Below are 22783 nucleotides of genomic sequence, written 5' to 3'. Positions count from 1 at the left end.
TTTTTTACCAAACTTCAGATAATTCGATTGACAAGTGGATGTAAACCTAGATACAGACTCCTTGGCCTTGGCCAATAGTGTCTCTAAAACAACTCTCTAGTGCTTGTATAGTGTAATTAATAAATCTATTGTCGACTGTTATATTGGGCATTTATTACTTGTCCGAATATCGGGATTGACCCTGCCACTTGTCCTGAAGTTATCCAATCGTTACCTATTGCCAGGTGTTCGGATGGCACCCCATGTGGTTTTTGGTTAAATGCTTTATAAACCCGATTGTCTGGGGTCCACTCTTTATCTGAACTTCTTTTAGTTCTGTCCCCTGTCTCTTCTGCTGGTGGCGCTATTATGGTCAGTTGCCCTGACAACAGGACTGTGGCACAAATTCCGGTCCAATTAGCCTATAGCTGTGGTTTGATCTCCATATATTTTTCGCATAACCAAAAAATATTGCCCAAGGGATAGGTTCCGGATGAATAATCTGGGATTTTGTATTTATAGATTTCCATCAGGTTTTTATGATAGATAACATAACCATTATTTGGTACAAGCTGATCACATCTAAAACCGGCTGTGCTGGTTGTTGAACAGAGTTTGATACGAGCGCTAGCTGTGGGATCGTTTGGGTACCATGGATTGAGTGTGCATGTGATCAGTTTCCTTGAATCATTTAGCCATGGGGTGTCTTGATGGATTATTCGCTCTAATTCGGGTCCGCGTACTACACAAAATGGGAAGATCATGTTCTCTGGTTTCTTTACTACAGGGGGCAGTAGAAAGTCGTCCTTAACGTTTCGTTTTAAAATTCGTCTTGGGCATACTTCATTTGGCCACTGTGGTTTACTGTTACTTCCGGCCATCTGCATCGTGCAGGGTGCAAAACACTCGCGATACTTTAAACAGGCTCCTATCTCACTTCCAGGTAATGGCTGTATTTGGGGTAGCCTTTTGGCATTATAACAGGCTATACAATCCTTTCTGGTTATCTGTTTAGCGGAGTACTCCAACCACTGGTAAAAGACATTAGACTTCCATTGGGAAATTTTCAGTTTTTCAAATGTCTCCTGGGGCCCAGTCGATACAGATCTAGTGGTTCTGGTTCGTTCTTCTAGGTGTAATTCTACCAGTTGCTGGGCCTGCTGTCTAGTCATAAACTCCGCTGAGCTCACTTTGAAACAAAAACTTTGCCCACATTTGAGTTCATCACTATTGCCTCACCTTTAACTTGGCAGTGCTCGTGGATTAGATAACCTTTGAGGGTAATGCCCTCTGGATTCCGGCTATGATTGACTACCGCGTGTGACGTTGTGTAGGTGAGATTTATGTCTTTGTTTGATGGTATTTTCCTTTGACTCAAGCACCCCCCCCCCCCTTTTTCTTTTTTTTTTGTTTTTGTTGATAATATTACAGTGTTGCCATCAGTTGCTTGTGTCTCAAAACCCATGGTTTTTCCCCTTTCTCCCGGCCGTCTGTTCAGGTTTTGCTGGGTGGGCCATCTGCCTATTTGCCTGAATAATGGGACTGCCCTTTGGTAACTTACTGGTGGAACTGGAGGTGGACCTACTGCTCGCTGTCCTACTACTGGTTGTGTTACTGCATGCAACGCCCAATCTTTTCTTCTGCGGCATTGGTGTCGTCACTCCCCTGTGGGGTGGTGTCACCGCCGCCCTCCTGATCCAGAAGGTTCTGCTCTGTATGCTCCTCCCCTAACTGCTTCATGTACTCTGGTTGGGTCATTTGCTCTGCAGCGATGGTTAAGATGGAATTAATACGTCTTACCTTCTACTCTGAGGGTTGTTGGTGTTACTAATAGGACTTTCAATAGGCCTTCCCGTCTTGGTTGGTCCCACCTTCGTTCGTACACTTGGATATAGGATGTATACCCAATCTCCAGGAGTTATCTGAATTAGGTTTTCTGGAATCTCTGCACATCTTTCTTCCGTGGCACCTTTCACCTGTTGAAACACACTCATGGATTTGATACATTTGGGTTAGATAGCTGATCAATTTATCTTCCAGCTGTTCGAGTGGAGGTCATTCAATCGGACTTTTGAAAAAACAAAAAACAAGCGTGGGATGTCCCGTAAGCATTTCATGCGGGGGTTATGTGCGTGTTAGTACATGTTAACATAGACATTAGTGCTAGAGGTAAAGCCGGCACCCAGAGCATACCTGATTCTGTTAGGTCACTGGTTCCCTAACATCAGATGTCGGAATGGTCCGTCCGGTGGTGGAATAAATCGCAAAAAGTTCAAATTTTTCTGCACAAACGTCACACTCCTGCAGCATCCTGCCAGAAATGGAGACCACCATACTGCTTGTAAACGTCTTATCACTTCCCCCCCTTGCGCAGTGATCTAATCGGTGCGCATTCCTAATGGCAAAATGTAGGAGAGAGATTGGCAGTAGAAAGAATTTTAGTATGACATCAATTTGGACACCTGTCACAAGCATTTTCCAAAACTGAAGTGGCTAAATGTCAACAAGTACATTCAGGGGAGGCTCAACAGCTTCCTTTTTCAATGTTATTCGCACAGACTGGGCTGAGTTGATGCATCCTACGTTGTGTCCTAACCAAATTTCCTATAATACTTGACTTCCTGTAGCTGCTTCTTCAATAATAAGATAGTTAAACCAGTTTAATTTTACTTAGCCAATAATTTCTTCCATAGTTATGGCATGATACAATCGGTGGGAGACTTTCAGATGGAACAGTGGATTTAAAATGTTCACTGCAGCTTCTTACATTCTACTTCATATAATCTAATAGTATATGTGCAATCCTTTTTAAATTGACTGTGAACAACTACACCTCATCAATTTCTCTGGGGGAACCAATACATTCTTCTTACTCTAATTTTTAGTATGTAGGTTATATTTATAAACCCTTAATCTTAACTCAAGCACACTGGAAAAAGGTACGGCATGCATCAGGATTTTAACACTCACGCATAGCTGCTGCTTTTTCCGTCATGCCCGTAGGTGCAGATTTCATTGACACTCTGGCTCCTATCCTCTGAGCCAGATGATGTTTTCCCTGTCTGCCTTTAGATTTGCACCAGCTTAAGGTTGCCCTCCTTGTCCTCTTGATATTTCTGGTGTCTTTGAGGAAGTTTCATTCTTGGTCGTTTGCATATCTTGATGCTGCAGTCCGGAGCCTCCTCCTCTGCTTCTTTGGCAGACAGGTCTCTGAGTGTCTCATAACTGCCAGCTTTGCCTCATGACCAGACAGAAGTTTCTGCCGTCATATTCCTCAGTCTCTTGTCAGCTGCATTTGGATGCTTGACCTGGGAGTTGCTTTACCACAGTCTGTCTGAACATAGTTCTTTACAGAGGGTCCTCCTCTGGGTCGGTGCCATACCCCTGCCTCTGTTTCCTGTGGACTTCTGCAACTGTCCCCAATTGGCTGTCTTCTGAGCATGGCAGGATTTATTCGGGTTGGAGATGTAGTCCTCATTGCCAGCCACAATGATGCTCGATAGTGGTTGAACTCACTCATGCTCACTGCCTTCTGCACCAGTTCTTTGACCTTCTGGTCCCGTGTCCTGGAAGCTTGTGTGTTTGCAGACATCTTTTTTGCTCTTGTTCTTGTTTAATCTGCTCGTAGTGTCTGTAAATCCCCACACTTAGCCAAATCAAAAGTCCCTCCCGTGAGCCACAGATTGAGAAACCTTTTGTTTGCTGTACCCACTTTTTAGAGATTTTCCAAATAATATTAGCTTTCACTGGATTCTGTTTGCACAGCATTTTCCTCTGCTGTCACTTTTGGTACTGTCATTTTCACCTGCTTGGCCTTCCTCTCCAGTGTGCATGATAGTGTGTGTTGATGTAAGAATATTGGGTGTATTGTGCTTGTCGTCAATAAATCAATCCTGTTCTTCATGGGTGTGGAAAAATTGGGATGCCCTCTAATTAGCTGTGTGTGTGTTTGTGCTAAAATGTATGGTTTACTCTTAACCCACAGTGCTGTGTATGCACTGTATATGTGACTGTGTCTGCGTGTGTGTGTGTGTGTCTCCTTGGCTTCTCTGTGTTTTTCTATGTTCTAATTATGACCTATGTCTGCCTGTGACTAAATGAATTTTACAACCTGTCAACTTACATATTGCTTCAGGTGTCAATTCTCTTATGACTACAGTTTGTATGTGTCAACTTTAAACAACCCACCTTAGCTTTTAAACTGTAATACATAACTCCTTATGATAATTGCCACAAATGACAATCAAAGCATTTTAGTACCCATTTAGTGACTAAATTGTTAAACTAAATTTCCCCATGTTTTATTCAATTCAGCTCCAATTGTCTTTTTACTTAACCTTATGAAAGTGACTTTACTTTTGCAGTGATAATAATAATATTCCCTTAAACTCTGTCCACGTAGCTCCACAAATCACTCAATTCTAGCAACATACCACAACTATGGTCTATTCCTCCAACCCAACATAAAACCCTTGTATGCCCCATACCGACAACATATATTACTTACACTTACTTTTCCCTCTACTCGTTCTTCCTTCTTTTTTATTACTTTATTTAATAAAAACATAGTAATTTAGCATTCTTGTTTCACTTTCTTTCCATACGTTCACTTTCCTCTCCTGATCCTTTTCATCTTATCCTTTCATATACCTGCCTTACTGTTCCACTCTCATTAACCAAAACCGTTTGCTTCTTTATCTACCTTCTTTTTAACTCACTTTATGGTTTTTCGGCATTTACTAGTCATGGGCTGTCAGTGATACGCGCTCGTGGGCCCTAAGGCCTTTGTTTCGTTTTTACTATATCAATCCGTCCTGACAGGTGTTATAACTCGAAACGGTTGTGCTATATTACCCGCAATTAGTGCTCTATTTGATTTTGTTTTTAATCCAAAAATCTACCGATTAAATACAGTTCACAATTGCTCAGCTGCGTATTCTTATCACCGCACAACTTTTTATATTTTTCCAAAACAGAATTTGTGTGTGTGTGTGTGTGTGTGTGTGTGGTTTGAGGATGATATGTGTGTGTGTGTGTGTGTGTGTGTGTGTGTGTGTGTGTGTGTGTGTGTGTGTGTGTGTGTGTGTGTGTGTGTGTGCAAGATAGATACAGTGTGTGTGTGTGTGTGTGTGTGTGTGTGTGTGTGTGTGTGTGTGTGTGTGTGTGTGTGTGTGTGTGTGTGTGTGTGGGTGGGTATATGTATGATATGTGTTTGAATGTGTGTGTGTGTAGGGATGAAAAATGTGGGTGCGTTAGTGTGTGTGTGTGTGTGTGTGTGTGAGTGTGGGTGTATATGTGATATATGTTTTTGAATGTGTGTGTGTGGGGGGGGTGAAAATGTGTGTGCGTTATGTAAGTGTAAGTATGTGTGTGTAAAAAATGTGTGTGAGAGAGAGAGAGAGAGAGAGAGAGAGAGATGTGAATGTGGGTGTGTATATATGATATATGTCTTTGGGTGTGTGTGTGGGGATGTAAATGTGTGTGTGCGCTGTTAAATACGTGTGTGTGTGGGTGTGTGTGTGTAAAGGGAAAATGTGTGTGAGACAGAGAGAGAGAGTGAGAGAGGGAGAGAGAAGAGAGAGAGTGAGCAGTATTCTAGCTGTGCTTGTAATCTAGGTTGTCGATTTACAAGCTGTCGGATCCAACTTTGCAAAAATAGAGTAATACTGCCCGCTATTATCTTATAGCCACAACTGAACTACTGGCCGTGAGCCCCTCCCCACAGCCGTGAACTCTGAATTTACACTCTACTCCACCTCTCTCCTTAGTTCCACTGTTTGCTTGCTCTCGGGGTTGTTTTTTTTTTTATATATTTTTTTATTTTTATACCTTGTTTTCCATGAGGTTAAGTCATTTGCCCTAAATGACTGCGCTCATCGCCTCCTTGGCGGAATAAGGTTTCTTCCCTAAAAAAACCTTAGCCCCCCTTGGGCCGTTTAAGTCATTCGCCCTGAATGACCCGCGCACTTCGCCTCCCCTCGGCGCAATAACCTCTTTTTTTTGTTATTTTCTGTTATTTTATCCCTTTTTTTTTGTACCCCTTTAAAAAACTCTCTCAGCCACCCCTGAGCTAGATCCTATTATGTGCCTTTCCTTTTATTCTGACTTTCTCGGTAATGATCTTCCTGCTCGCGCCTCCTGCTGCAGCCTCGCGACCTTGACCTTATGCGCCGGTGCTACAAACAAAGGCGCCGAGACCGAAACTATACCTCTTTTTCCTGTCTGTCTGATTTACAGCTGTACACCTTCATATGTCCTCTAGCCTTACTCCTTACACTTTCAAGTTATTAGTCTCAGCCTTCAAACCATGGTATTTCAAGACAAACAACATATATTTTTTCACATCTGATTCCTGTTGGCAGTGTTTTTGTTAGTTATTCTAGCCATTCACTTTGTGCCAATTTACTAAAATTTCCTCTAGGTTCTTTTGGGAGAGAAAAACGACTTCTGACGCTTTCCACCTGGGCGAGACTTGCACTCCGTCAACACTCAGTATTAGCAGAAAAAATGGCTCTGCCTACCTTTGATATATGTTTGGGCCCCTGGTACTTCAGAATGCAAGTTCCTCCCGGGATCAGAAAGGTCTCGTCTCGTCCTCCTCCTGGCTGGCTCGCCAAACTGAGGAAGTAAATTTGAAGTGTCCGCAGCTCAAGGCCAGATAAGCCGCGCAGACTCCACCGCTTGCTGCGACCGCTCTATGATCCTCGTTACTCGCTTTAGGTGCAAGTTTTAAGAGTTATAAAAGAGTTACGCAGCAGTCAAGGGAATCAGATTAGAAAAAGAGCTTTAATGTGCACGAAAGAAAATCAACACACAAGAAAGCCCGAGCAAGTACCGGTAAGCTTGCTAAAGATTCCTTTGTCTAACTCCACTTTATATCGTCCAAAAAGAGAGATCCTCCCCCTGAAAAATGCTCTAATGATCACTCTCAGAACATGCGTGTAAAGCTTCAATTGGCTACTTTTTAGGCCTAAGACCACCTCTTCTGGGGATTTTCCACTGTATGAAGTCATTTTGCTGATCTTGCATTTTGAATGTTTACGCTTAAGGCGTTTTTGGTATGAACTTTTCACCGGATGGACTATCCGCAACTAGCGCGACTGCTTCAGTGGTATATCATCGTGGCTATTAGCGACTGTATAACGGCAGACCATCTGTGGATTGTCAGCAGCTACACAGCAACTGAAGACTGCATGAGGGGGGAGAGTCTTTGTGTAGCACTGAGGAAGGCAGCCGCTGGAAGCAGTAAGACCGAGAAAGTCTGTGACTTCCATCAGGCAGACACATCGACATCTCCTATCTATATCACATTAATACACGTTGTTTGCCACAACAACCCCAGGGTTCAATTCTTGGCCCAATCCTGTTTTCTTTATATATGTTGCCGTTGGGGGCTATTATAGGAAAGCACAACCTGTCTTTTCACTGTTATGCAGATGATTTGCTAATTTATTTGCCTATGAAACTGAATGACAGTGTCGCACTACACTCCCTGCTTAATTGTATTAATGATATTAAGTTGTGGCTGTCACAAAACTTTCTTAACTTGAACGAAGATAAAACGGAGTGTATCATCTTCAGTACTTCAGCCACGACAAACGGTCCATCTTTGAGTTTGGGAGCACTGGCTTCATACTTTAAGCCAGCTGTCAGAAATTTGGTGGTTACTTTTGAATGCAACATGAAATTTGACAAACAAATCAGCAATGTTGTTAGAATGAGCTTTTTCCAGCTCCGTCTCCTAGCTAAAGTTAAGCCATTCCTTAACAGGCATGATCTAGAAAAGGCGATCCATGCTTTTATTAGTTCAAGGTTGGATTACTGTAATGCTCTCTATTTTGGTTTGAATCAAACCTCCATCTCACGCCTTCAACATGTGCAAAATGCTGCTGCTCAGTTTTTAACAAATAAATCTAGACGTGCACACATCACTCCCGTTCTTTACACCCTACGTTGGCTCCCTCTGCGTTTTAGAATAGATTTTAAGATTTTATTTGTTTTTAAGGCCCTTAATGGCCTGGCCCCGGAGTACTCATCCAAGATTTTAACCCTGCGTGAGCACAGTCGGTCCTTGCGGTCTTCTAACCAACTGGTTTTAGAAGTGCCAAGGTCAAGGTACAAACGATGGGGTGATCAGGCTTTTGCGGTTGCTCCCCCGAGACTCTGGAATAAGTTACCCCCTGATATTCGCACAACTACAGATGTTGCTCTTTTCAGGTCTAAACTCAAAACCTACCTGTTTAGAATGGCTTTTAATACTCAGTAGTGGTGTGACAATTTCCTCTTCCTGTTTCTATGTAACCTTTTTATGATTCTACTGTTTTCTACGTTTCATTCTTCTTATTGCAAGATATGTTGTTCTATTCTTAGTTCTTGATGTGAAGCACTTTGGATATCTGCTGGTTGTTGTAAAGCGCTATACAAATTGATTGATTGATTGATTGACTGATTGATTGACTGACTGACTGACTTCTGGCACAAATTTTCCGCCTTGCTGATCCACACACAAATGCCCTCAGATCCACACACAAATGCAGATAAATTTTCTAACAAATGTCCTGTAATTTGCACTCCACAACAGCAGGTGGCGCTGTTAAGTCAATTTAAGCCTACCAGGACCATAGATACACGCAGATTTTTTTAAACATTATTACGGTGCATAACTTACTGGAACAAAGCTGAGCAACGTGTTGTTGCTGGTGACAAAACCACTGATTATATATATGTATATTGAAGCGATGCTGGCGTTAAAGACCCGCTGATCGTTCTCTGAAATGAATGCCGGCATTGCATTGTGGGAAATCGGCTTTGAATCCGCCCAACTCTGATCATATCTGTTCTTTCTTACAGCATAGCCTACTGTAATATTTCACCAGTAATAATACCAAAATAATATTATTAAAATAAAGAAATGCATACTATGATAATATCTACATATATGTTGCTAGATGTAGTATTATAGTTTAAAAAATATCAAAACAACAAAGCAATCCAGCTTCCCTGGCCAAAATAGACCAAAATAATAACATTAAAAGATATACAATTAAACCATGATAAGATCTGGTGAATAAATGTTGATTAAAACAGCGGTTATTGGGCTAAAAATACCAATAATAGCAAAGCTGTATACAGCTTCTCTGTACAGAAATAAACGTGCTGTGATCAGGGAATCTGTGCGTAGACAATGGATGCCTGTCATTGACCTACATGCATCGCATCCGTGGGCCCGTCACAGAATTTTCGGCGAATCTGTGAAACTGCCACAGTTTTTGAGTTAAGGGGCCGTGTTCATTTCACAGAATTCTGTGAGACCGGCAGCCTGTAGGCTACTACGAAGCAAGATCAACATGCTGGATTTCTTTCAGTTACCCGGCTTCACCTAACCTAACAACCGCAATACAGTCACTGCTTCCTAAAACAGGAAGGAAAGCTGGCAAAAAAAATAGCGGACACTGTAGCCTAGATGCGTAGGCTGCCGGTCTCACAGAAAAATGGGAGGTAGAAAAAAACCAGTCTCTGCACTTTAGATAAACAGAAGAACGTAAAGTTTGGCTATCAGGATCCATACATCAATATAGGGGTAAAGAGTTCATGCTGCTAAAAACTTAAAGCACAAGTCAATAGTAAGATATGTTAAAAGACAAATATGTGATTTTCTATTACAGGACATAATGTGCAAAAATAGTTATTCCAATAGTTCGAACCTTTTGTGTGTTTTTTAGAAGGAACATTTAAAAGTCATTTTTGACCAGTTTTGACAGCTCTATGTGATTGATCAGATGAGATGAAAAATGAAGGGGGCCTTGTGTGTGCTGGTCACAGTCATTTGAACATTAATAATAAAATATTGAAATATTAATGACTTTTTTTATTTTTATTTTGGGTTAATTGTTATACTTATCAAGTAATAATGAAAACGATCTTTCGAATAATATGCAAATTAATTAGACTAATCGATCAGCATACAACAATATGACATAAGTGGTGTTATTAAAGTGACAGGGGGCAATGACCATTTCAAAGGGTAGCCCTGTCGGCAAGAGCGTGATAAGGTGAGGACAAGGTTCACCTTGAGCTGAGAGCCTCTGGCTGCCTTCAGATCCGCTCACAGTCTGCACCGTAGCTTCTTGCAGATCAATGTGTGGGTACCCACCTGTACTGCGCTCTGATCCTATACGGTGAGCCCTCAGCACCTCCATCTTCACGTCAGCAGGAGTAGGGAACCATTTAGGGCGTGTGGATTAACAAATCCTGATGCATTCCCGATTGGCCTAGGTTTTTTTTTTGATTTGCAGAGCCCACTTGTGGAGAAAACAGACTAGTATCTATGCATCCCTTCATGAAGTCCCAGTCACTAAATAGTTGAGTTCTCTTTGAAAGACACAAACACCATGAACCTGGTGGCCGAGGCGATGCAACCCAAGGTTGCTGGTTGATTGATCGTAATGGTTCAATTTTAGATCCCCTGAAATTATATACTGTATATGTTCTGGCTCAGTGTTGTAATGCTCATTTGTATGCAGGTGATAGCATTCTTTTCACCACAAACCAGCCAGGCCTTCTCCAGGTTACAGTTTGCTTTCAATGACCTCCAGACCTTTCTGTTATGAAAATGTCAGGGGTTGTGATTGTTCCTAAACAGAGGCAAGTTGTTGAATGGTGCAGTTGTCTTGGTTTTGTCTGACGTCCCAGTTTTCCTCAATTTGTGTTTCCTGCAGATGTTCATCAGCAGTCAGTGGTTAAAGAAGAGGTTCCCCCTAAGCAGCAGGAGGGTAGCTCCAGTGTGGACCAGGAGGAGCCAGAGCCCCCCCCACACATTAAAGAGGAACTGTGGAGCAGTCAGGAGGGAGAACAGCTTCAAGGGCTGGAGGAGGCTGATATCACCAAGTTCCCATTCACTCCTGTCCCTGTGAAGAGTGAAGATGATGAAGAGAAAAATCAGTCCTCACAGCTTCGTCAAAGACGAACTCAACACATGGAAACAGAAACTGATGGAAAGGACTGTGGAGGACCAGAACCAGCCAGGAACTCACATCCACTTTTACAACCAGTGACTGAAGACCAGATTGGAGACTCTTCTGAACCTGAGACTGATGACAGTGCTGATTGGAAGGAGACCAGAGAACCTCAGTCAACTTTGAACTCTCTGAAGCATGATTCAAGATGTAAGAAAACATTCAGCTGCTCTGAGTGTGGGAAAAGATTTAACCGTGAGTCATATCTGAAGATACACATGAGAACTCATACAGGAGAAAAGCCTTTCAGTTGCTCGGAGTGTGATAAAGCTTTTACCGAAAGTGGACACCTAAAGAGACACATGATCACTCACACAGGAGAGAAGCCTTTTAGGTGCTCAGTCTGTAAGAAATATTTTACACAGAGTGGACATTTACAAAAACACATTAGAACTCACACAGGAGAAAAACCTTTCAGCTGCTCGGAGTGTGGTAAAGCTTTCACTGAACATGGACACCTGAAGAACCACATGAGAATCCACACAGGAGAAAAACCTTTCAGCTGCTCGGAGTGTGGTAAAGCATTCACTGAACGTGGACACCTGAAGAACCACATGATGACTCATTCTGGAGAAAAACCTTTCAGCTGCTCAGTCTGTAATGCATCTTTTACACAGAGAGGAAATTTACGGTCACACATGGCAGTCCACACAAGAGAAAGAAAATTCAGCTGCAGTGTTTGTAACAAAAGATTTGCTGGGCGTTCTCTTGTCAAAAGACATAAATGTGTTGGTCCGATGGTAACAGAAGCTGATGGAGAGGACTGTGGACGACCAGAACCAGCCAGGAACTCACAACCACATTTACAACCAGTGACTGAAGACCAGACTGGAGACTCTTCTGAACCTGAGACTGGTGACATGGAATAACGTTTGCGCCTTTAAGTCCAAGCAAAACTCAAGTATCAAACACAAATCTTTATGTATCAACATCTAGATAGAATACATTATATTGTGTGGTAGGAAAAAGTACACTCTTATTTTAAATATTGTATTAGATATTGTTTTGTCTTGTAATGTCTGTCATATAATCAATTATAATCAAGAAATCAGACAAATGTAACCATCCGATATTTTATAGGGCCCACACATATATTCACTTCTTTCTAACTAACTAACTGTTTAGCAAGATTCACTATTAATCATGTATCAATATGGGAGTTTATTCAATACACACATTTTTATTTTGTGTATCATGTTCAAGCAATAAAGTGACAATACTTCAGTGGGGCCGTAAACTGTGTCGAAAGCTCGCTAGGAGGAAAGCCTCCCGACGCAGCTCGGGAGACGTTTTCGGAGGGAATAAGGAGGAACAGTTAGACCCAGCGACAACTGGTTAGCAGTTAGACCCAGCAGCAGTGGGTCAGCAGACCGCTAACGTTGGACCCAGCAGCAGTGGGTCAGCGGACCGCTAATGTTAGACCCAGCAGCAGTGAGTCAGCGGACCGCTAACGTTAGACCCAGCAGCAGGAGGTCAGCGGACCGCTAACGTTAGACCCAGCAGCAGTGGGTCAGCGGACCGCTAACGTTGGAACCAGCAGCAGTGAGTCAGCGGACCGCTAACGTTGGACCCAGCAGCAGTGGGTCAGCGGACCGCTAACGTTGGACCCAGCAGCAGTGGGTCAGCAGACCGCTAACTTTAGACCTAGCCCACTGTTCAGCTCATTCTCTGTAACCGATGCAGCTTAAAAGCACGGCAGAACCAGCCAGCCAGCCGGTGTTAGTTGGCTAATGTTAGCTTCCTAACTCCACCTTAACGTTACCCCCTCGCCACATCGTTCACAGAAAATGAGCTGTCACTCGGGGCGATAGCAACGTGCTTTATGTGGATGAAGCATGAAGTTAATTTGACTTATTCAGCGGCTGGCTCTCTGCCTCGTAACATTACTATTCCACGGCTCGTTTGTCCGCTGCTGCAAAACCTCAGCTCCGTGACTCGCCGGAAGTCGGCTTATACTGAAGTTTATACGTTACCATGGCAATGGTACACATATAAATGGCTGCCGCTCTGACCATTCTGCTACGTTGATTTGAATGGAAATGGCCTTTTGATTTATTTCTTCTGACAATTTCTTCTGTGTCAGCAAGTAAACTTCTAATTTTATATATAGGCCCTAGTAGTTTAAATAACTAGTAAAGTAAAGAGTGAAATGGCAACAAGAAAGATACACAACAGTTGACAGCTTCTACATTGTACAACTTAACCAATAACCTAGCATTGTGTATCAGGTCACAACAATTTGTAGTTAGCTGGATCATCATTTTCCATAATAGACCATATACTGACCTATAGTCCATCGAGCAACGTTACAGGCTGAAAATGTCAAATTTTAAGGAAAATGTGGACGGTGCAACAAGTCAGGCCTGCTTGGTTCTTTCAGGGAATGATTGTAAAGATTTACAAAGAATATGTTTAGGGCATTTCCACTCTAACTGGGACGTTTTGGGACTGATTGGTGGGATTGTTGTGGACGAAGTACACACGGAGATACATTGGTAAGAGCCAATGAGGTTTAACCATGTATCAGCTAATTTAAATAGCTCACGTTACTGTATTGTGTCAACAGTTAACTTCATTTAATATTGTATGTGGAGTTTTCTTTTGCGGGGGTGCAAATGTTCTACCAAAACAAGTTCCATCCTGAGGCAGTTTTCTTGAACCACCCCCCCCCCTCAATTTTCTGATGTAGAAACTTTAAAAACGGTTCAAATTTGACCCAAGGACAACATGAGGGTTACATTTTATATTTCTGTTTGTCTGTGATTTAACTGTCATTATTGAGAGCTGTTAAACTGTGTTTCGTGGTTGAAAACAATGAGAATAAAGATCTATTGTAAGTTAACGTGAACACAGATAATGAGCGATCCTTTCAACCCGTAGTCATCAAAGTAAATATTGGAGCCGTTCTTCAACAGGCCACGTATCTCCAGAACTTTCTGACACTAAAATAAATTATTCAAATATAACTTTTCATCCATCCACACAACATTTACTACACGTTCAAATGAGGCCACGCCCCTTTAGGAGACAGAAGTGTGTACAGTTTCATACCGTTGGCGCTGCTTGAAATGCTCTTTCTTTAGTTTAGAGGATCTTTGCTTTTATATCTTTAATTACAATTATCAAAGTGTTGTCAATCTGTCGTTTCTCAATATGCAACCACACAACCCTATAGCAGAAATTTGTTACTATTCCATCATTTCCTTAATGAAATAATTTGTTATTCATTCTGTTACTGATATTTAAAATGAATATATTGAATGGATACGAAAAGGACTTGAGGTGATAGTATACAGTCAGTATACAATACTATCACCTGGGCTTATAAACTAAGTCTAGTTTGGATGGGTTATTATTTGGTTTGATATAGATAGAAGGAAATGAAGAACATAGATGGAAAGAAGAAAAAACAAGTGTAAGTGTGTGTGTGTATATGCATGTGTGTGTATGTGTATGCATGTGCGTTTATGTGTATGCATGTGTGTCTACTATGTGTATGCATGTGTGTCTGTGTATACGTGTGTATGTGAGTGTAGGTAGGTAGATATATGGTGTATGTGTATGTAAACATGTATAAATAAGTGAAGCATCAAATTGTTTTGTATTAAATAAATGATAAAAATAGAAAAAGGGGGTAGGACCAGAAAAGGTTTATTTTTTTAACTTCTTCCTACTCCTTTATGAACTTGGGAATTTCTTATTTTAATCACTTACAATAATTTTGGAAGATTGTTCTGAGATGTACATGTTCTTATTTATCTGTTACTATATATATATATATATATATATATATATATATATATAATATATATATATATATATATATACAGTATATATACACATGTTCAAAATAAACTACTACAAACTATTTTAACTAGATATCTGATTCTAGAAGCGTTATTAAATATTATTTATTTAAACACAGAAGAGCTTAAATGTTGTTTAAGTGTAAGGTATTTGAATGTGTTACTTCTCGTGAAGGTTAAGAGGAAGTTACAGTAAACCATAGAGCTTTTATTGTGAAGGGGAAAGCGGAAGTGGATAACGTGTTGTATTGACTGTATTGTGGTTGAATAAAGTGAGACGTGCCGTCTTTGTTCCGGTGTCGTGCGAGGTACTTATCCCCATTATATATCTATGCTTATCCCCGCCAGGATTTGTATCCCCTGGCCGCGGGAGCGAGCGTGCACTGGGAGCGGAGCTTCGGTCCCCCTAATGGTTGTCTCATTGGAACTACAGCTGCAGCTCAAAGTTACATAGTGGAAGACTCAACAGGGGTTTCCATAGTAACAAGGCTCTCATTTATCTACATAAATACGTTTATTTGTCTGTTACATTAAGGCGACGTGTGAATTGTTTAATGCGTCGTTTATTATTGTGGATTAATGGACATTGTTTTCCAAAGTTCCATATTGACATGCTCCTTAGCTATAGGCCTATCTACGTTAGTCATACAGGTTAATGAATAATATGTTTTCCTCCTCTTTGCTAACCCGACCCTCCTTGCCCTCTAACATTATTTCTTTTTTAATTTAGTTTAATGTGGCTTTTCAATCAACTGCTTTGTTCACCTGTCTGCCATATAAGTTACAGAGAGGATACACAAAATATCAGGCCGTTTTCACCTGCTATAATCTGTACCCCCTCCCCTTACATGCAGAGGGTCTGTCCTGCCATCATGTGTGTTATTTTGTGACTTTACCAGGTCACAGTAAACAACCTGAGACAATATGGAGATGTGTGCTGTTTTCTAGCAATAGTTACATAGGGGATACACAAAATATCAGGCCGTTTTTCACCTGATATAATGTGTATTCCCTCTCCTAACATGCAAAAGGTCTGTCCTGCCATCATGTGTGCTATTTTCTGTGTCTACCAGGTCACAATAAATAACTTGAGATAATATGGAGATGTCTGCTGTTTTATAGCAAAAGTTACAGAGGGGATACACAAAATATCAGGCTGTTTCACCTGATATAATCTGTACCCCATCCTCTAACATGCAAAGGGTCTTATAATGGCTAAGCCTAACAACTTAAAGCCACTGAGGGGCTGATATACGGACTTGAAACAAACAGTCTATGGCTAGTAAACTAGCTAACGCGCTCTCTTCTACCTTACACCACTCAGTAGCCTACTGTTGAAATCATAGACTCCAGTAGTCATCTTTGCGTTTTGATGGACATTTATTGATTACAATGTTTTTTTAATGAACGTGCAATAATCCATGTGTCCATTAAGTGCCATCAACAAACATTTACACATCCACATGGGCGTTGCGATGTGCAGCGATTTGATGCAGTCAAAAAGTATTTGTGCTCCTCCGATTAACAGCACCCCATGTTACCTGCTGAAAGGTTCCTAACTAAATAGACATCACTCAAAAGCACACTAGTGACAGCAGTGGACAATTTGTGTCATACACCCAAAACAAATGAAAATGGCTCTTGTCTGTCTTGCCATCATTTGTGTTATTTCTGTGTTTTTCATCACCATTGTGACAGAAGTCGATGTTTAAATTTTTGTAGGCTATATTTATTATATTAATTTGAAAAGAAATGTTTAGAGGTTTAAAAAAATGACATCAAAGCCAAGAATTACAATTCCCCATGGTCACGTTACCTGACGTCTGAGGTCAGAGGCTAAGGTGATTATGAGTCAAGAAACTACTGTCAGTATTAGACATCATTCAAAATGGATCCTGAAGAATACAAAAACATAGTTAATTATAAAGTGAAATGCCAGTATCCAGCAAACTTGTCAAAGACCGAAAAGTTGCTCCTTCGAAGAAAAGCTGGCCTTTATGATGTTGAAGGTAGGTTAATTTAAATTTAATTAAATTAATTAATTTAAATTAAAAAAATAATGTGCAAATAATTCTTCAAGCTTGTACTATTATCATGGTGATTACCAGGTACAGGCATATTAGGTTTTATGTAAATCAATTTGTCAGCATGTTTTTTGTCGACATTTAGGGGACAAGCTCTACTACACCCGCTATAAAGAGACTGTCAAAACAGTGAAAACATAAGTTGTCTGTGGTGCTGAGGAGGCAGACAACATTTTTCTTCACTTTCATGCCAGCCCCATGGGGGCACACTGTGGCCAGACCAAAACCCGGGAGAGCATATCCCGCAGATTTTATTGGCCTGGGATGTCAGTTGATATCAGTGGGTAAGTCAGCAATACATATGTCTTATTTTTATATATATATTTAAAATGATTTATAAAGACGTTTTCCTATTATTTAAAGTATGTAGTAAAGTATAATTTTCAGGTTTCCCAATGCTCTGCATGCCAGGTGGCTACGATAACAATAAAAAAGCCAATAGAGTACACCCCAATAAAGGTCAGTTAATCCAAAAACGTTAAAAGGCTTTTTAAAAAGTCTTTTAAAAAGTATGTCAAAGAATTATAAAAACATTGAATTAAAAGTATTAAATAAAAAAGAGCAACATAAATATTCCATCACTTGGTGTTTTCATGATAGTATTACTAGTGATTAATGCTGCTTTACAGACAACTCAGAAGTTGGATATTTATGACTTGGAATTTACACACACCAACATCCATGACAACAAAAATAGAAAAACTTGGATGACTATAAAAAGCTGCCACCGGGTGACATTATTGTTGTGTGACATCAGACAATTGCTTGCAAAAGTTGGGTTGCATGCCATAAGTTTACACGTAATAACTAATTTTTTTTTTAACTTCAGAGTTACCTGTAAAGCAGCAGAACTTCTTTTGATCTTCTTCAGCCAAGAGTAGTTATGGCTGTTTATTTTCCCCTAGCAACACATATACTATAATAATATTATATTATTATTTTTTCAGTGAATAATGTTTATTCTTCAGTTCTTTTGCAATCTGTCTTCTGCTTTTGGTTCCACCTGCTCTTCTTTTCATAATGCTGGATAAAATAAAATTTGTTCAAATTATGTCTGAAATAAAATTTAAATGTGAAATCTTTTGTTTGTCAATACTTTCAGGTCACTCAACCATTTGAATTGTTAGGGATGGACCTTGTTGGAAAATTGTCCACAACAGAAAATGGACATCAACATATTTGTGTCACGATTCACTAAATGGCCACAGGTTTACCCTCTTAAATCAAAGTCAGCCAAGGAGGTGACTTCTTGCATTCTAAAATGTGTCCATCAGTTTGAAGCCCCCAAAAGCATTTTAACTGACCAGGGCAAAGAATTTGTCAATTCCGTAAGCAGCCTACCTCACTCCTAGACAAAAATTGTGTACATGTTGTTGATATAAAACTCTCCTATTTGATAAAGCTTATAGTTAGGGAGTGAGGAGTTGCAGTGTTCACCTAACTGGCCCAACTGCTTCTCTTCATAATTGTTAGATTAATAACACATAACAAAGTAGAGGGAGGCAGGCCAGCCAAGCCAGATCCGGCAGGGGGAGAGTTCTAAGCCCGAAAAAGCTACCTCTCCTTATGACCTGTCTCTCTTAGTTACCTGTTATAGTTACGCTGTTATAGTCCTAGACTGCCCGGGCGACCTTCCTTCCTTTGACACACTGAGCTGCTCTCTCCTCTCCCCTTTCTATTACTGTTTCTATTACTGTTACTATTACTATTACTATTTGTGTGCAGCCCGTCCCAGAAATGCTTGTTACTAATCCTAGCTTCTGGGGAGTTTACTCCCCGAGTCCTTATGCTTTTTTTCCCCCAGCGTATTTTTCCTTGGAGAACGTTGGCACCAAGACCCTGGTTGCAGCTGCCGCGTGGTCCTGCTGCACTCCCTGCTGAGCTCAGCGATGCCCTGCAATGTCATGCTGCGTCCTGCTGAACCCTGCAGCTTCCCGCTACATCCAGTCACTGTTCCATTATTAATGTGACTATTATTGCCACTGTTACCCCCCAACACCCGCTCCCCCCCGCCTCAGACACCCGCCTACCAAGAGCCTGGGTCTGTCGCTTTCTTCCCAAGAGGGAGTTTTTCCTCGCCACTGTCGCACTGCTTGCTCTTGAGGGAATTACTGGAATTGTTGGAATTGTTGGGGCTTTGTAAATTATAGAGTGTGGTCTAGACCTACTCTATCTGTAAAGTGTCTCGAGATAACTTATGTTATGATTTGATACTATAAATAAAATTGAATTGAATTGAATTGAATTGAATATACCAACTAGTACTAAAATGTATTCTTGTAATATTGTTATGACTTCTGCATGACTTTGCAATTTTGGGAGTCCCACTGAATGTGTAATAAATGTATTTCTTCTTACAAGTTTGGCTTATGTTTGCAGATCAACAACACAATTCTAAACATCAAAAGGAGCCTGTGCTCACCTTATCATCCACAAACTAATGGTTTGGTTGAGCAGATGAATGGCACAATTCAGAGGTGAGCTCTTTCTTTTACTACATTAAGATTTTATATGTATGTGTAATAATAGTCTCATACAATTCTATGTTATATTTACACTGATTATCTGGATTCTGTAATGTTCGGTCTCCAAACAAAAAAACAAACAACAACCAAATTTTCGCCCTACTACCTCATGTCCGGCAGAGAGGCTCGCTATCCATCAGAAGTCCCTGAGCATTATATGGTTGGTTTCTCATATATTTTTATTTTTCAATAATTTTTTCTATTTCTATCTCTCTATATGTGTATATGACAGACATGCATAACACACCCATATGTATGGGTTTAATGGAAATGTCATTTTGGGTATAGCTTGACAGCACTGTGGAGGACGTTGTGGGGCAGGAAGTTGTGGCCCAAGACATACAACAACAACAGATAATGGACCTTGTTCGACAAAACCTGGCCAAGGGACACGAAAAAACAAAGGAAAAGCCAGTGAGAAAACCTCGGGGACAGTGTTTTAAGGCAAAACATTAGGAGCCAACAAACGAAGGCGGGGGGGGGAATTGGACGCAAATTTTGTAGGGCCATTCATAATTATAGCAATTGAACATAAAAGTGCTGATCTGCAGGATGAAAATGGAGCACTCCTGTGCAAAATAAACAGTGACCAGCTCGAGCACAACATTAGGGAAACACCCTGAGTGCCACACTGGGGGGATAAAACCAAACGCAACACTCCAGTGGGTGCTACAACCACAGCCCCCCAGCAGACCACAGCTCCACCAGCCTCAGCTCAAAGGCATCGAGCTGCTCCACCAGCCGCAGCCCCCCAGGAGCCAGCAGCTCCAGCAGCTGCAGCCACCCAGCAGACCACAGCTCCACCAGCCTCAGCTCGAAGGCATCGAGCTGCTACACCAGCCACAGCCCCCCAGGAGCCAGAGGCTCCACCTGCCGCAGCCACCCAGCAGCCAGCAGCTCCACTGGCCGCAACTTCAGCAGCATTTCAATACAAACAAGCTGTTGCTGAGAAATGTACGTATTATATTTAAATTTTCAATATACAAACAAATAATTTTCTTGTCTGTCCTGTTTCTGTGGCCAACACGTCTCCAAAAAGTTGGGACCGCGTCATTATGTTTACCTCTCTTCAACACCTCCTCTTTAACCAAGCATCTGGGAACTAAAAAGAACAATTTTTTTAATTTTTGATGTGAAATGTTTTCCCATTCTTGCTAATGTATGACTAAATGTGGGACATTTCACCACTTCTTTTCCTTAAGCATTTCACAACTTTTCCAGTCTTTCGTTGGCAGTGTGTCCCAAATTTTTTTTTCAACATGTTGCTGGCATCATATTCAAAATGAGCACAGAAAATTTAATAATTCTATTCAATTAAATATCGGGTTTCAAGGGGAATCCTCACATTATGTTTCTATTTACATTTTACACAGCATCCCAACTTTTTTTGGAATAGGTGTTGTAGATTATTGTCATTATTTGTTTTTACATTGTTTTTGACAGATGTACAGGATGCTTGGGCGGGGAGGGATGCCCATGTCCTGCTCTCAAAAATAGGGGCCTATAAATTATTTTATTGGGACATTAAGAGGACTGGTCCCAACATGGAGTTGGAAAGTGAGGTGAGATTATCTTATTTAAACAATGTGCACATTTTTAGAAATTACATGTAGGCTAATTTGTATGTCAGCTATAGAGCTATCAACACCTTTTCTGAAAAACAATATAATATGTTTAATATTTCTTCACAGTCAATCAATGCACATCTGGCGGTATTGGTGCATAACAATAATCGTCAAAACACAGCAAAGGCAGCATTTATAGACTCATTTGCTATGACTTCCATCTGGAACAGGGGGACTCCAAGACTCAAGGTCTGTATTGGTATCGTAAATCTCATGGATGTACTCTAATGAACTCTTCAGATTACTTAAAAATGGACATGATATAAAGTATAACATTTTTGGAATAACTTAAAATAGAAGTAGTAGTATTTTTTTTCGGTAACAGTGTCTGGAACAACTTTTCATTAAGAAAGGTTAACACACAATCAGCTGATAAGAGAGCAGTGGAGAGTAATATTAACAGACGAATAAGAATGAATGGCTGCAATGGCTTATTATTATATTATTTTTATAATGCTTGATTCTTAACTATGAAGGTCATTTACCCAGGATCCAAGAAGTTAATATTCTTGGATCCCCTGGGGGAGTCCAAAAAAGACCTCCAAAGATGTTTGGAAACAACAAGGTAAGGATTGCTAAACATTAACATTTTGTCCACTTTCAATGAAAAATGACATTTGCACATAAATATATGAAATATATATGTATTATCATTTCCATGCCGCACTGCCAACATTAATGATTATAATCTTTTTTAATATTATTGTCTTCAGGGCATTCATGTGAAAAAAAGGCATGCAGTATCTCAAGGTGGAGATGTGAGACAGTCCAGCATCCCAAACAGTCCGACTCCACCTCTTGGTGTATTTGCCCTGAAAGTACATTATTAACCAGACGAGTGTCCTCCCTCTCATATCAATGTATAATACCACTGATGTCCAGTTACAAATGTTAGACAAAAAATAGTTTTTAAGACAAACAATGACTTAAACAAAAATGTTGTTCACTGACAACTGATTTGTCTCTGTAAGGCTTTATACAGGCTCTTTGTTACTAACAGGTTGTAACTTGGAACCTCTATAAAGTAAATGTTGTTTTAGTTTGCAGAGCTACTCTTAAAAAGACAAGAAGTAGATTTTCATGCAAATTTACTTAACCTGCAAAATGTTAACCGATACAGGCTGCAAATCGCCATCACTCTCTTCCTAGACAGTGGTAAGTATTATGCTTTTATGGGATGTGTTGTTAAATGAACACAGTTGCTGTCAAAATACAATATGCACTTGTCAGAATCATTCTTAATTTAACTATAAATTACAACATGTGGATACATGACGAAAATAAGCAGGCTTGCTGTTTTTCTATGTTTTTCCTTTCAACAGATGACCTGACAGACATGTCACTTTTGTGGGGAGGTGGAGCATGAGTCGGACTGTAATTGGGTAACAAAATCAATAACCGTAAAAAGCTGCAATTTTATAATATGAAATCAGATGTTTTGTTACTGCAGTTTTGCTGTAACTGGTGATACTATAGTGCTCGAGAAGTTTTTTGTTATTCTCTTTTCATAAGGACTAAGATTTTAGTATTTTTTAGCTCCTTATGAAATATATTAAGATTAGATCTGTAACACAAGAATGAAAATGTGTAACTTCTCACTGAAGACATTTTCTTTTTTTTCCAGATTCAATGTGACCTTTGCTGCCGTTGGTTCCACCATTTGTGCGTCAAAAGCCCACCAGCAGAGGGATCATTCATTTGTTCTGCATGTGTGACGTGAACCCAATTCTCTGTCTCTCTCTCTCTCTC

At 40.5% G+C, this 22783-nt stretch overlaps 1 protein-coding gene across 1 annotated transcript; it reads left to right on the top strand.

Annotated features, from left to right (window-relative positions):
- Nucleotides 1–1515: 1515 nt before the first annotated feature.
- On the top strand, nt 1516–22440 carry LOC120558467. Its single transcript, XM_039799481.1, has 6 exons — nt 1516–1693; nt 20034–20363; nt 20853–20971; nt 21101–21223; nt 21511–21599; nt 21748–22440. Exons 1-6 carry the CDS (start codon nt 1516–1518, stop codon nt 21758–21760), a joined length of 852 nt encoding a protein of 283 aa, XP_039655415.1. The 3' UTR covers nt 21761–22440.
- The last annotated feature ends 343 nt before the right edge of the window (nt 22441–22783 follow it).

This window comes from Perca fluviatilis, chromosome 5, assembly GCF_010015445.1.
Source record: "Perca fluviatilis chromosome 5, GENO_Pfluv_1.0, whole genome shotgun sequence".
In the NCBI taxonomy this organism is placed as follows: Eukaryota; Metazoa; Chordata; class Actinopteri; order Perciformes; family Percidae; genus Perca; species Perca fluviatilis.
This window is presented reverse-complemented; position numbering and strand designations above follow the sequence as displayed.

Bases quoted from the DNA above. Each gene is read 5' to 3' on its own strand.
- LOC120558467 (XM_039799481.1), top strand. From the start codon at position 1,516: ATGGGACTGCCCTTTGGTAACTTACTGGTGGAACTGGAGGTGGACCTA. The intron at 1,694-20,033 runs GTATGCTCCTCC...AAACACCCTGAG, and splicing joins GATCCAGAAGGTTCTGCTCT to TGCCACACTGGGGGGATAAA. The intron at 20,364-20,852 runs GTACGTATTATA...TGTTTTTGACAG, and splicing joins ACAAGCTGTTGCTGAGAAAT to ATGTACAGGATGCTTGGGCG.